The sequence below is a fragment of the Aptenodytes forsteri genome, unplaced genomic scaffold (genome assembly GCF_000699145.1).
Source record: "Aptenodytes forsteri isolate BGI_AS27 unplaced genomic scaffold, ASM69914v1 Scaffold421, whole genome shotgun sequence".
Lineage (NCBI taxonomy): Eukaryota > Metazoa > Chordata > Aves > Sphenisciformes > Spheniscidae > Aptenodytes > Aptenodytes forsteri.
The window spans coordinates 497,133-511,052 of record NW_008795524.1 but is presented as its reverse complement, the minus strand read 5'-3'; the positions used below and the strand labels follow the sequence as shown (position 1 = coordinate 511,052).

General features: G+C 41.3%; 1 protein-coding gene across 1 annotated transcript in view; it reads right to left on the bottom strand.

Moving 5' to 3' along the window:
• Nucleotides 1–3,744: 3,744 nt before the first annotated feature.
• Nucleotides 3,745–13,920, bottom strand: part of TRHR (thyrotropin releasing hormone receptor) — a 15,396-nt gene continuing 5,220 nt past the window's right edge. The window contains exon 2 of the mRNA XM_009281974.1: nt 3,745–4,152. Within this exon, the coding sequence (XP_009280249.1) occupies nt 3,745–4,152 (408 nt within the window). The remainder of the gene's footprint in view (nt 4,153–13,920) is intronic.

The window sequence follows — 13,920 nt, the reverse complement described above, 5'->3', positions numbered from 1 at the left end:
CTTAGTTCTGGCACCTCTTTAGAAAGTCTGGGAGGTACGGGCTGGTCTGCAAGCACTCGATAGATGCCTAACTGATAACAGTATTTGTAGAGTGAAAGGATTTCCATGTGCCGGCCCCACCGGCAGCCGCCTCCACACCCTCTCCCTCCGGTATCAACCCGGGGATCCGCTTTGATCAGCTGCGAGTGGTGCTGGCTGACTGCACATGAAGGCTTTGCTCAGTCAGATACAGGAACTTGCTTTTATTCTGAATGTGTCTCTTGGCTAAGTACATATAAATGCCTGTGTAAGATTTCCCAGATAATTTCATTTTACTGTGACAGTTGCTTTGGAGGAAATGTTATAGAGGTTGTGGTACCTCTCCTTGACTTCTCCTTATGGTGGCAAGCTGTAGCTTTAAGCAAGTGTGAGCAGTAAAATGCCATAGAACTGTAATTTGACATCAAGCCCTACAAAGAAAAGGTTTGTTCAAAGTGTATGTGACTGCTATAGTATTGTATTTATGAGATACAATTGCTAGGTACTCCCTCCAGAGTAACATTAGTAGTATTCTCTTTTGACTCTTGAACCTTGGTCAGCTTTGCCCGCTTGGCTGCCATGCGACTTTGTCATTTTATTTTTTTCCTTATTATTTTAAAAGCAACAAACATCCCCCTTCCAGTTGTGTGGGCCCCAGCGCAGAGGATTTAGAAAACATTGCAAGACAGCCCGCACGGGTTCAGCTGCCGGCTCTGCTCCAGCCAAGGCTCTGCCAGCGCCTGCGGAGGAGAGGCTCCAGCATACAGCCTGCGTCTGGTATGGTGTTCTGCCTGGTTTTAAAACTGACTCCCCATAATGTGAGGTAAGAGTCTCAAGAAGCAGGATACCCCCATGGTCTCGCTCCCTCTGCTTGCCAAAATGAAAAGGCAAGGGCTGATGGAAATAAAAGATAGAAAGGACTTTCTGGAGTAAGTTTGTCATGTCTGTACTGCTGGTTAAAAACCTCCTGCTGCTGGTCCCTTCCATGCCCTGCCATCACTCTGCCGAGCTAGAAAGTACCTGTGGAGCTCTGCAAGGTTAAAACAGACGTTAAAGCAAGGATGCAGACTGAGCAGGATAGAGGTGTTCCCTTCCTCCTTGCTATTCAGAGAACATCAAATGGAGCCTTTTGGATGCAGCAGACATGAGTTTGTATTGAAATTGAAATCTAAGAGCTATCGGGGTCTTTTCAGTTCTCTTTAAGTTTGCAGATATGGCTGAATGTAAGTGAAGTGGTTTGAATTGGGGAAGTGGCTGTATGTACAAAGAAAAACTGGATAGGAAAGCCTTACAGTGTTAGTGAGGATACCTCTTTTATCCCACACTGGATAGGATTTTTACTAGAACAATTAGTTTTTTCACAGCTTTTTAAATGTCATGTACAAAAGCTGTGCAAAACTTTCATAACAAACAAGAACATGCAGGCACCTTCCCGAGTTTCTGTTACTGCTGCGCAGGAATGGGAAAATATAATTCTAGCAAGAACATGAGTTGGTCTACAGCAAAGCCAAAGTGATACACTGAGTTCAGACTGCAGCTGGGGATCGGGGAGATTGTGGCCCCAGGCTGCTTGTCACCGGCTGTGCAGGAAGAGCATGCAAGCAACTATGCTGGCAAATGGGAAGCCATGGTGACTTCTCGCAGGGAACAGGGATGAGCCTTGGAGATCGGTAATCTCAGCTGCAGCCAGAGCGGGCAGGGTGAGTGCAGCCTAGAAACTGATCTTTTGTAACATAAATTTCTGTGTTTGGCTTCAGATTATCAAAATGAATGCTAAAGGTCATCATGTAAGGGGAACATTACAATGAACTAGAAAAATTAAGAAAATGTAGCAATGCTTTCACAGTATTTTCTCTTTCCAGCCAAATATACAGCCAATCAATCTTTCAAAACAGTTTTTTATGATGTCCTGAAGTATTCTAATGGATAACCTTTGAGACAAAAAATGAAAAAAAGTGGCATTTTTCACTAAATTTTCCTCTTTTCCCTAGACATTATCTATATTGAAGCTATAAACCCCTGTAGCGGTCTGAGACACAATTACTGTTAAACCAAGGCAAAATTAACCAGTAAAAGCCTGTCCAGTACTCTTCAATACCTGTCAAGTGCAGACAGGATTCAGTATTAGCTGAGACTTACCTTTAAAGTGGTACATCTATAAACTAGCTTGCTGAAAAAAATAAGATTTTTTTTAAAGCTTCCTACTGACTTTTTAATTTGTTTATTCGCTGCTGTGAATTCATTGAATGGTCTTCCTATTTCATGTTGTTCCAGGTAAAAAAAAAAAAAAAGAAAAAAAAAAAGATTTCATGCTCTTTGCCATCAGATATCTGTTTGTTAAAGCGTGTTATGATGCCTGCAATTAGATTTGCACTGCTGTGGAATGAGGGAGTCAGTGGTGGATAATTACTGTAATTGGCAGCGGTTCTGGCTGCTGTTGGACGGGCCCTGCTGGTACTGCCCAGTGCAGTGTGAGCACTCCTGGGACACGCAGCAGCCATGCAGGAGGGCAGCTCCTCTCCTCACCTCTCACCTGCACTGGGAGCATCATCCGCTGCCCCGCTCTGTGTCCGTGGAGATGTCCTGGGCAGCCTTGCTCTTTCAGAGAGCACAGACCACTCTTTGGCCAATACATGAGATGAAGGATTTAGGTATTCCACTGAAGCCAACTCACCTGTTTAAAGTTATGTTGTGTTAAGTGCTTTGTTCAGTTAGACTCAGTAGTATATTCTTTTCACTCCCAAGAGGCTGCTTTTTCTTGTAGGATGCAGACAGGTGTGTAGAGATATATGGTAACTCCTGCAATTCTGTGAGCAGAAATGCCTTTACATTTCATACAGGTTGGTGGGAACAGAGCATCCAAATGTTTTATATGACTACATACTCAGAACATGGGCTTCAGGCCTGAAAGTTAGGAGAGAAGAAGCAAACTGAGAAAGAAATATTTTTCATTTTCATATCATCTGCAAAAGGAAATGAAAAACTAAGTCTCTCTGTGGATCATCTATATTGTAAGAGCTAAGGTATACAGGATTATGAACAGCATTTAGGTAGTATTATGTAAAAAAGCATTGTGAAAACAGTAATATGCATCATCATGTAGAAGACAGCTGGGTTAGAAAGTTGTGCTACATACGGGGATGATGCAGGTAGCATGGAAATGGATGTGGCTTTCAGCACTCTCAGTACCAGAGTGCTGGTGTGTGGGAGTTCTGTGTCTTTTCGGTCCAGCTGTGTGGTGGCACTGGCCTAGCTAACCCCAAGTTGGAACCGGGGGTGAGGTACAAGAAAATGCCCCATTGCCCTCTCACAGGCAGCCAGAGCATAGTCCAGGAGGAATCACTGAGCTCAGACACCAGTGCCCACCCTCCTGCCAGACGCTTATGTGAGGCACCGTGCCCGAGCACCACTCTCTGATGCTCCACCATTGCCCTCTACTCCTCAGGGAGTAAGGCTTAACCTACATGTTTCTCAGCATCATTCTACCATACTGCGGATCCTCCCGGTCACGTCATGCTGGGCACAAGGCACTCTGAGAGCATCACTTTGCAGAGCTGGGCAGTTCTCCCTCCCCGCCATGCAGTGAACTTGCCCTTTTTGGTGATGCATCATCTGTCACCACCAGCCTTCCCTGGTCCTTTGCTGCACCACCCCAGACGAAAACTATCCCATCACAGCCCCGTGCACGTGAACATGCTCTGCTTCATGAGGACTATACACCAAACATTAAAATGTATTAACTGTTACCTCAGATGACAAACATGGATCACCAAGGGACAATTTTACAGAGGACAGATAGCTATTGGTGACGGTAGTATCTTCTAGTTCAGTGCTGAAGTGATCCGACTCTTTGATGACGTTATAATTTAGGGCCATGCTGTAGTTGGCCGGTTTCTTGTCCTGTTTCTGCTGGCAGTTGCAGAGTTTCCTGAAGGCTGCTCTGAATTTCTGGGACATGAGATTGTAAATTACAGGATTGATGGCACTATTTAAATAAATACAGATTCTGCAAAATAGCAGGAACCAGTTTTCTTGGAAGGGACTGGAGAGAAAGGAATTGACCACCACCAGCGTGCGGTAGGGCATCCATAGAAATGCAAATAGGACTACCACCACGGCCAACATCTTGGTAACCTGGGGGAACACAGAGGTAGACAGAAGAGGGGTAGAAGGTTAGGACTCATCTTGGAAGGAACATGTGCATTCCTACGTCTCTAGGGCCAAAGCAAAACTACGGACAGATTCTTCAGCTGGGAATTTCTGATCAATATTTGATTCAGAAATGTTTTCTACAGTAAGAAGAACAAAAAAACCTGGCTCCAGATTCCTCCTAGTTTTTGTTAAATGACTCTTTCTAGGTGACATCCCAGTAAGCTAATTGTTACAGACCTGAGAATTTGCAGCTTCTCAAGCTGGAAGGAGGTGTTGATTCAAATGGAAAAGAAGGGGTCTAAAGCCATTTTTTCCAACCACATTAGATCTACTCCTTTAGACTAGTATAGTCTGTAGAGTAATTGAACGTGAAGCCTATTTAGATTATCTGCTTCAATAGGCACCCTAAAAGAATTTCCAAAAGCCAAAAGTAATGCAAAAAAAAAAAAAAAAAAAAGAGATTTATTCCTATTCCTCAAATCCTCAATATTTAATTAGATCTTCATTATTTGAAGTTTACTCTGAAATGCCAATTAAAGTTTACAGAGCCGGGAAAAAAAGGATTATCAATAAAACTTCATTATTATAAGAACTTTCATCTATTGTGTAAATTTGTTTCGAGTAAAGAAAAAAAACAACCTTTGGGGATACTCAGAATAGCTGACATGAAATGAACAAAAAATAATTAAAAAATTAGGAAAAAAACCCACTGTAAAAGGAGTCTTTGTCTTGTAAATAATTTAATTCTAGTATATATAGTATGCCCTAGTCTCTACATTAAAAGAAGTTTGAAAGATGTTGATAAACAAGGTAGCAAGTACAGTGAGATGTGACAGTGGGATAGTATGGTGGCACGGCCTCACGTACGTCAGGAGATGACTTGGTTAACTGGGTGTGCATGAACTGGAAAGCATTGGCACTGATTTTGGTGAGCTACAACTGCTTCTTTTGATTGTGGGGTTTTTTTACTATTTGCCTTTCTTCTTGACATAAAACTGTTGTTGCCTATTGACAGGTTAGTTTAAAGAACTTCTTTTTACCTTTGCTTTATTCCTTCTTTCTGGGTACCTGAAGTTATACTTCAGTGAAACAGCAACTCCTGTAACCACAGGATACATTGTGGCTGTATGGGTTTGAATTTCATTCTTTGCAGAAAGGATAGATGAAGATCGATGAGAGTTTCAATTGATTCCAGGGGGACAGACATATAAGTCCACTAAAATCACTCATTTATACATGCTAGTTTTAGGTGTGTTTTTTAGTTTGAAGTTATAAGAGAGTATATAATTCTCGTCTTCTGATCAGATAGCTCATTATATAGAAAGCCTGCAATCTCATTGCCTAAGGGATGTATTTTCTTCTAGCTATCTAGAAAGACACATACACATATAACCCAGTTTGTTGTTTTTGTTATAGATATTATGAAAAAGAATGGAATGAAGAGCAAAGTTACTCTACAAATGGATATATCTTTATTTATCTATCTATCTTTAAATGTACATATTCAAAGGCTACAATTTTATCTTATAATCCTCCTCCCTTCACCCTCACTTTTGTTTTCCCTACAGGTGTGTTCAGTAGAAGTAAAAAATAAGACTGAGAAATATTATCTCCTCTTTTGTCACTTGACTGATACATTTTCTTATGACTTCTAGACTGCTTTTCTTGTTTGCTGTGCACAATCATCGTAATAGAGCAAAATGCAAATGTGAATGTCTCAGGTAGCTGAAAGGATGATTTTTCCTTATCTCTGAATCACTTCTAGAAGGACCAGTCCTGTGAACATGGCTGCAGGGAGTGAGGTGACCCAGTGCTGACCTGCTCTGGCTGAGGAAGACTCAGGACTCCTCACTTGCTGTGGCCTCCCTCCAGCTCAGCTCCAGCCTGCGCCTCCAAACTGAGCAAATCCATTCAACTGAGAATTATCATTCATCACGGAAAATAATTCACATTTAAAGGAAGAAAGTAACCATTTGTGGAGCTTGGATTAAGAATGGGACTGGGCCCAACTAACAGATGTGTTGCATCAGCTCAGGTAATAGTCTACACAGGCATCAAAGTACTTTGCTACCAGAAGCTCAGTGGGGGACTCTGTTATCATACCTACTGATCATTGGCAATTTACATTTCTTCTGAGTATGTCTTTAAAGAACAATTGCTCAGAGAATCACTTACAATGGTGCAGCTGTCAGTCTGATTCCTGGATTGAACTAGAAATAAATTGATCTTACTGTCAGGAAGGGGATATTTTAGAGTCACACAACTAATACTTTACACCAATGAAAAAAAGGCTGTTACTCTTCAAGTGACTGGGTCCTATATGCCTCAAAGACATATATGTATGTAGTGTGCAAACTATTAGCTGAATTTATGTGTACTGGCAGCTTGATGTGCATTTTCCTTCTATCTAATACCACTAGCTTGTACTGCTGCCATGTTCAGCTTACTGAGGCTGTGACTTGACAATATATTAGAACTGGCTCTTAGCACCAGATAAAAATATCATGGTCACAGCACAAAGTGCCCTGAGCTGAGATCAATACAGTCTGCAGGTTTGAACGTGTTTAAAAATGCCAAGAGGTTAGCTTCGCACTGTCAGGCTTTATGCCAGGTAAGGCATTGTCTTGTCAGCAGCACTCAGACTCCCTCATTTTCTGGTCTTGACATAAACTGAAGCCCAAGTAACCTGTGATTGCAGCTAAAAAAGCAATCCTGTTTTCACTTCCCTCCTTGTGCTGGCCCCAGCAATGAGGGCATAGGTCAGGTCAGACTGCTGGTCCAACTGAAAACTAAGCACTTCTCTGTAGAGCTGGTTTTCGGTTTGCTCAGGGTAATGATCCAACTCATGTACCCATACACCACCATGGAGTCTACAATCAGTGCAAGAGAAGAGGCAGAAGCATGTGGCCATGGATGGCACCACTTTGGTGGCACCTTTTGGTGGTTCAGTCAGTGCAGGCTAATAAGAAGAAGTCACCATAATTTTAAACTGGCTGCAGTGCATGTCCTTCCAAAGCTGCCAAAAATCAGAAATCTGGCACAAGCTCTGTATTGCCAGGCAGAAATTCAGCTGCCTGATTCATCTGACTGGTAGTGGTTGTGTCTCTGAGACCAACTGCAAGGCCCTGAGTTCAGATAACTATTTGATCTTTGGTAAAACCTCCCTAAGCTGGCTCTGGAGGCAGTGAGTTTTCATGCCCATCCACTTCAGAGCATGACCTTTGTGCAAATGGCAGCAGCTCCTAGAAGGTGCTCTGGCACCTCTCACTTTGTTCCCAGTGTGGCCGTAGGGCTTGTCACCCCACTGCAGGCGGAGGCACCCCTCAGGGCTTCTGACCCAAAGGCGCTGCAAGCACGCCCTGGACTTTTTTCACACCTGAATTTGCCTTTACAGATGAACCCAGCTTCTAAACACATGATTTAGACCAAAGCTGCTTTCTTATCCACACCAAAAATCTTCAGTGGGATTGATGGGGCTGCACAGAAATAGCTTAGAGGAAAGTTTGGTCCACTTTGCTTAAGTAAACTGCCACATTCGTTTTCAAATCACTTCATATGAAACATAACTAAACATCATTTGGGGGGGGGTAATTATTTGATGTCAGTGGAGTGCTAAGAGGACAAACTTTTTTAAAAAACTGCTTTTTATTACCTGTTACTGTACACCAAAGCTCCCTGAAAGCAGAGGCACTAGCATCCTCATTCATTACTCAGGTGAAGGCAAGCATACATTGATTGCTCTTTTCTTGTGGATGTGCACTGCGTATCCTATACTCAGAGTACAAATTATTGTTAGTTAAGGAGACTGAAAACATGATTAAAAGGCTTTGAGCAAATCCATTTTAGTCCAAATTTCAAGTGTACTTTGAGTGATAGCAAAGTGCTTGAGATTGAATATGTTCCTGGCTGCATGCAACCACTTTTCAAGCCCTATCTTTTGGTTTATGAGAATGTTCTGAAAAATATTTAAAATGTTTTCTACTAAATAGATTCCCAATATTTTAATTCTGAATTGGTATTCTCTTCCTTCCTGCTCCAAAACCTTGTCATTCTAAGAAAGTGCTTTTACGAGACACTTTCATTACCATGGTACTAACAGCTTGGTAGTTGCTTCCTTCTCCTTTGAATATTAATCTTTCTTACATTGATAGGTAAAAGTCATAGCCATATTTACTAAGTTACTGTGCCATAGAGTCACTCTGGTGTTTTAAAGGCATGTAATAGTATCTCTCTTTCTTGTGCTTGGTGTTCATTGCAATGCACAGAGATTGTATATGCCAGTCGGTGATTTTATAATCCAAAAGAAGTTGTACAATGAGGAGGAGGATTAAATAAATAAAAGGATTAATGTCTTGATATAATAACACTGCAAGTGAAACTAAACAATATGATTGAGGATTTCATGCTGTGAGAGAACAGAGGGATTTCTCTAGTGGGGGCAGGTGATCACATACTGCATCAATGTCTAAGAGAGGACTTTCTCTAGAGGGTAACCTACCTTTTTTAATTGACCATGGAGGGACCTTAGATGATTTGATTGGACTAAGCAACTAACTTTGTGAGATATGCATAATGTTAAGTGAGTTGGATCCCATCCCAAGTATAAACAAAACATGTTTGCTATCTAAGGATGTATTTATTTTTCACAGTCCCCTTGATAGCCAAGGAAACTAGGAATTCCTTTGGGGAAAGTATGAAATCTACCTGCAGATATGTAATTCAGTGTTCATAGTAGGGATGGACAAGAAAAAAATCTGGGATCTGTTGGCTGAGCTAGGTGGGATAAAATGGAAGTGTGAGTGAGATCAGCACAGCCAGAACCAGGATGTGGGGGACCAGACAAATGAGGATAAGGCATATGAGAAAGAGAAAAGGAAGCACACAGCTCAGGTTGTGATTCCATGAGCACATCAGCCAGACAATGTGTGGGCTCTTAGCTGCTATAAAAGGGGACTAGGTTGCTTCCTTGTATTCCTATCTGCTTCCCCGGGGCCTCTTGCTCTCTTTTAAAAGGTAATAAGCTGCTTGCCAAGGTAGCTCACAGAACAAGTACTCTTAGAAAAGGATTTAATTTTCCCCACATTTTCAAAGTTTTCCTGTAAAGGCAAATTCCTTTTCTGTCCTTCAGTTTTAAGTTCTCTCACTCTCTTCTTCCTTCCCGCGATGCCTGGGTCTTCAGGACATTTTCTTGCTTCTGAGCAGAAAAAAATTATTCAAATTTTCAGAAGAAAAAGCATTAACATTTTAGAAATGCTGATAGATCCTAATACCTGTGCTACTAGAAAAAAAGAAGCACTGTTAGCAAAATTAAGCACCCACGGAAAAAAAAAGGGGCAGAAATAGCTTTTCTCCCTTGTACCGTATGCTGTAAAGAAACATTTAATGTTCGTTGTTGTAACTTGTTAGCGAACCTTTGTTTTATTATGAAATCTGCTCTGAATACTTTGAACAACACATTTTCTATTCATGAAATGAAACTGTTCTTTCCTTCTTGTCTTTTTAATAAAAGATTTGGGAATAGAATGCCTAAAATGGACAAGAGGGGAAAATGTGATCAACCTTCAACTTTTAGCATCACAGGTACACATCTGCTCTGAATTCATTGTCCTAAACAGCAACTATAAAATAAGTGGCTAAACCTTCCAAAGTTCAAATAGGAACAATTATTTCTTTTATTTCTGTAAGCAATGAAAGTTTAAAGTAAGTGGGAATTGTGGTGGTGCTGTATATGAAAAAGCAAAGAAAAAGAAGTTTTGAGATTTATTTTGATACTAAGTAAGTGGAATCGTGGTGGTGCTGTATATGAAAAAGCAAAGAAAAAGAAGTTTTGAGATTTATTTTGATACTTATGGTACTTTATGGTGTAAAGATACAGAAAGGAAGACTATAAGTAAAGACTAAAGAATTATTAGCTTGAATTTCAGGCGTGTGTAAAGTTGAAACTGTAACGTGTGTGAATGTAAGTTGAATATGAACTGCTGCTTGATAGAGGCAATGAGCTGGTTATATTGAATTTGGTTTGTCTGCGATTTTTGGTAATGGACAATCTGGTCAAACCTTTGGTACAGGCACTTGTATGTTTTCCATATTGAATTTATGACACACATTACTATTTATGTGCGATAAATGCCTGTAACAGCAGTTAATGTTTGCTCAATTGCTATGCATTTTGATTAGGATGTAGTCAGTGAATGTGTTTTCTGGAAGATTTAACAATGTGGATGGTTTGCGAGCACCAATAACAGGCCATTTTGAAATAGCAAAGACACAAATTGGTAAGCTAATGCAATCATCATATGCGTGCCTGAAAAATAAGAGATCTAACTGTTGCATCTGCCTTTGCAACTGCAATAAAGAAACTAAAACAAAGTGGCAGAAGAACAGCTACCTAGTAGACTAACAAACCAGATGTCTTCAGCCTACCACAGCACTGCTGAAAGCGGTACTACCACTGGGGTTGGACTGGATGATCTCCAGAGATGCCTGCCAGCCTCAGCGATTCTGTGAAATTATAACAAAGTATTGGAGGGAATTTTTTTTAATCTAAGGTCCTGAGGGATCTGGGACAAAGGCCCTTGTTGGCTCATGATCCTTTGGATCCATGGAACAGCCAATACTGGAACTGCTAATCAATTCCCACAAAAACATACAAATGTCCATACTGGGTCAGCCCAAAGGTCTGTCAAGCCCAGTATCAGCCCCTGTCTCAGTGTCCACATGGAGATGCCTAGACAGGAATGAAAGGAGGGCAAGCTTATGTGATACTTTTCTTAATAGTCTCACAACCTTTTTCGCCTTTCCCATGGCTTAGGAGAGAAAAAGTAACCAAGAAAGAGATGTCAGACATACTTTAACTATTCCAATCATGGTAAGCTGTAACTCAGACATATCTAGACCAGTTTTCTTCAAACTTGGAAAAAAAAATCTTCAGGGGAGTGAGGGTTTCTATTGCTAAAGCACTTTTGGAATCATGCTCTTTTCTGAAGTAAAAAATGAAGTATTTGAAACCAGCTCCTGTCTACTCTTCCACCATCATGCACTTCTGATTGACCCTCTTGTCACAGTCTATTCACTGCACTTTAAAGCCTGTTAAATGAAAAACTACACCAAAACCATCTTCAGTCCCTTTGCTTTTTGAGAAATGCAATTTCACAAAGGCTAAGGGAAAAGTCTGTAAAAGCCCCTTATGAAGTGTATATCTAATGGGAAGTAGAGGTAGGAATGCTTCTTGCCTTGGCTGGTTTATGTTGAAATCTCAAACAATTTCAGAGACCATGAAACACCATAAAGAAGAATGCCACTAAAATATCGGCTGTGTTGAAATCAGCAGCCAATCTCTTACTGATGAAAGGAATCAGGATGTTATACTGCTACTTGCTTATAATATATCTTAAAACATCCACTTTCAATATTCATTGCCACTACATGCAGTTTTCACCCATGTTTCAGCTACTGTGACCTGGGTTCAACTGGAGGGTGCTGGAAAATTTTGCTTTCTCACCTTCCCTTCTGTTCACCAGGACTACTTCATTCTGTTTTCTCAGGTTCAAATTGTGTAAATCACTCAGCAGAAATACGCTATAGTCCCTCTGTGATCAAAGAGGTCTAACCTTACTCTTAGTCACCTTTTCATTTTCTCCTAATCTTCTGTGGCAAAAAACATTATGTCACTGTTTCTTTGTCACTGAGACCCCCCTATAGGCAGTCAAACGCTTTCCCACAGTATTGGTCAACTGTACGGGAGCTTCAGTCTAGCAAGGTTATTTCCTTTGCAAAGCATAGCTGAAAGCCCATTCAACACAGTCATCACCAGCTCCATCAGACCTAATAGGTGTTTAAGATTTTTCTTTAAGTGACAAACTAAACACATGCTTGAAGGTTTACCTGCATGTTTCAATACTAAAACCAAGCTTAACACTAGTTGATTCCTCAGGGCCTAACACCACGTAGCCTTGAGCACAAGCTGATTCCTCTGAAAATGGAGCATACCAATATCTCGCCTTCTTCTGGCAGAGGTCTTCCCTCAGGATAGTCAGGTGTTGCCTACTGACTTGTAGTGGCTGATCAACAGCTCTGCAAGGCAATAAATGATTCTTATTGCTTTCCATTAAGAGTGGATCAGCTGTATTTAGCTTCTGACAAAGAGGCAGAATGAACTGGTTTCTGTTCCTTCTAGGACACTGGGAGCCTGATGGGAAAAACAAAGTGAATTGGAAATGGATTCCCATGTACGAAGGAGTGCCTGACTGTCAAATAAAACCAGTTTTGTTTTTGAAAACCTTTAAAATACATCTATCGAGCCCTGCTACCCAGTACAGTTCTGGAAAACAGAATAAATATTGCACAAGTGGGATTGATTTAGCTCTTCAGAAGTGGATGTAAGAATGGAGTTTGACACATCCTATAGGTACGTATTGGTGCTCCTTTACTCAATAGAACTTTAGTTTGCAGTGTAAACAAATAACTCATAATTTCAGTAGTTGTCCACTATCAGCGGTAACAGATGTTGTTCAGTGAAACAAAAATGTGTTGGAAATGGAGATACTTTATGAGAAAAGAAAGCTTATTTTGTGCCTTTCCCTCTCTTTCAACATTTTAAAAAAAAGGACTGATTTTTTGTACCTGGTTTTTTTACTTGTCTTCCCTGTTCAGTTTTGTCTTGCAGTGCTTTGAATGAAAACTTCGGGGGACCCTGAAGAGTACTTTGAAGGCTTTGTCCATTGGTGGTTGTTGATATGGGGGTATTGATCCTTTAGTAAAGAGATTTTGTTCCTGTTAGCTTTCCAAACATTGAAACGAAATAAATGTTTCCTAGAACTAATTCAGTGACTTTTAAATCATGTGGATGGGAGGGTGAAGGCAGGGAACGGAACAAGTAAGCAGAGGACCACTTTCTAACTGGAGGAGCTGATTTTCATTCATTGGAGATGTATTATAGCTTCATTCTGAGCTCATCCCTAGGCATCTCACATGAAAAATATGTTAAAATAGGCTTGACTTACCATTCTAAAATATATTCCAGGCCTTCTTTATAAATCATAGAATGCTCTAAATTGTCATTCTGTTTTGAAAACAGAAGTCCTTTGACCACCTGGCCACTTTTCTTCCCCTTCAGTGCTGGTGTTTTATCTGTTTATGTTAGATACTGAAAATATCTGTTCTAATGAAACTGAACATGGTCCATCTATTCTCCTTCGGCAGTAGCCACCTCCCTCCCTCCTGTTTATCTCACTACTGAGCTTCTCACCCCCACCTTGCCTCAGCTCAGGTAGCTGTCCTCCACAGTTTTGAGGAAATGGTTATTTTACACTATATTTGCTTCCCCCCTGAGCATAGAGCTATTCTAGATGCCACATCAGGGTTGTTCCTCTCTTGCCCTGCTCCCTGCATAAGTGCCAGGTGCAAGGAAGCATCCGAGGTGTTGAATCCAGTTGCTTTTGGATTGGGCGGGAGTGTTGATCTGCTCGAGGGTAGGAAGGCTCTGCAGAGGGACCTGGACAGGCTGGATCGATGGGCCCAGGCCAACTGTATGAGGTTCAACAAGGCCAAGTGCCAGGTCCTGCACTTGGGCCACAACAACCCCATGCAGCGCTACAGGCTTGGGGAAGAGTGGCTGGAAAGCTGCCTGTCGGAAAAGGACCTGGGGGTGTTGGTGGACAGCCGGCTGAACATGAGCCGGCAGTGTGCCCAGGTGGCCAAGAAGGCCAATGGCATCCTGGCCTGTATCAGAAATAGTGTGGCCAGCAGGAG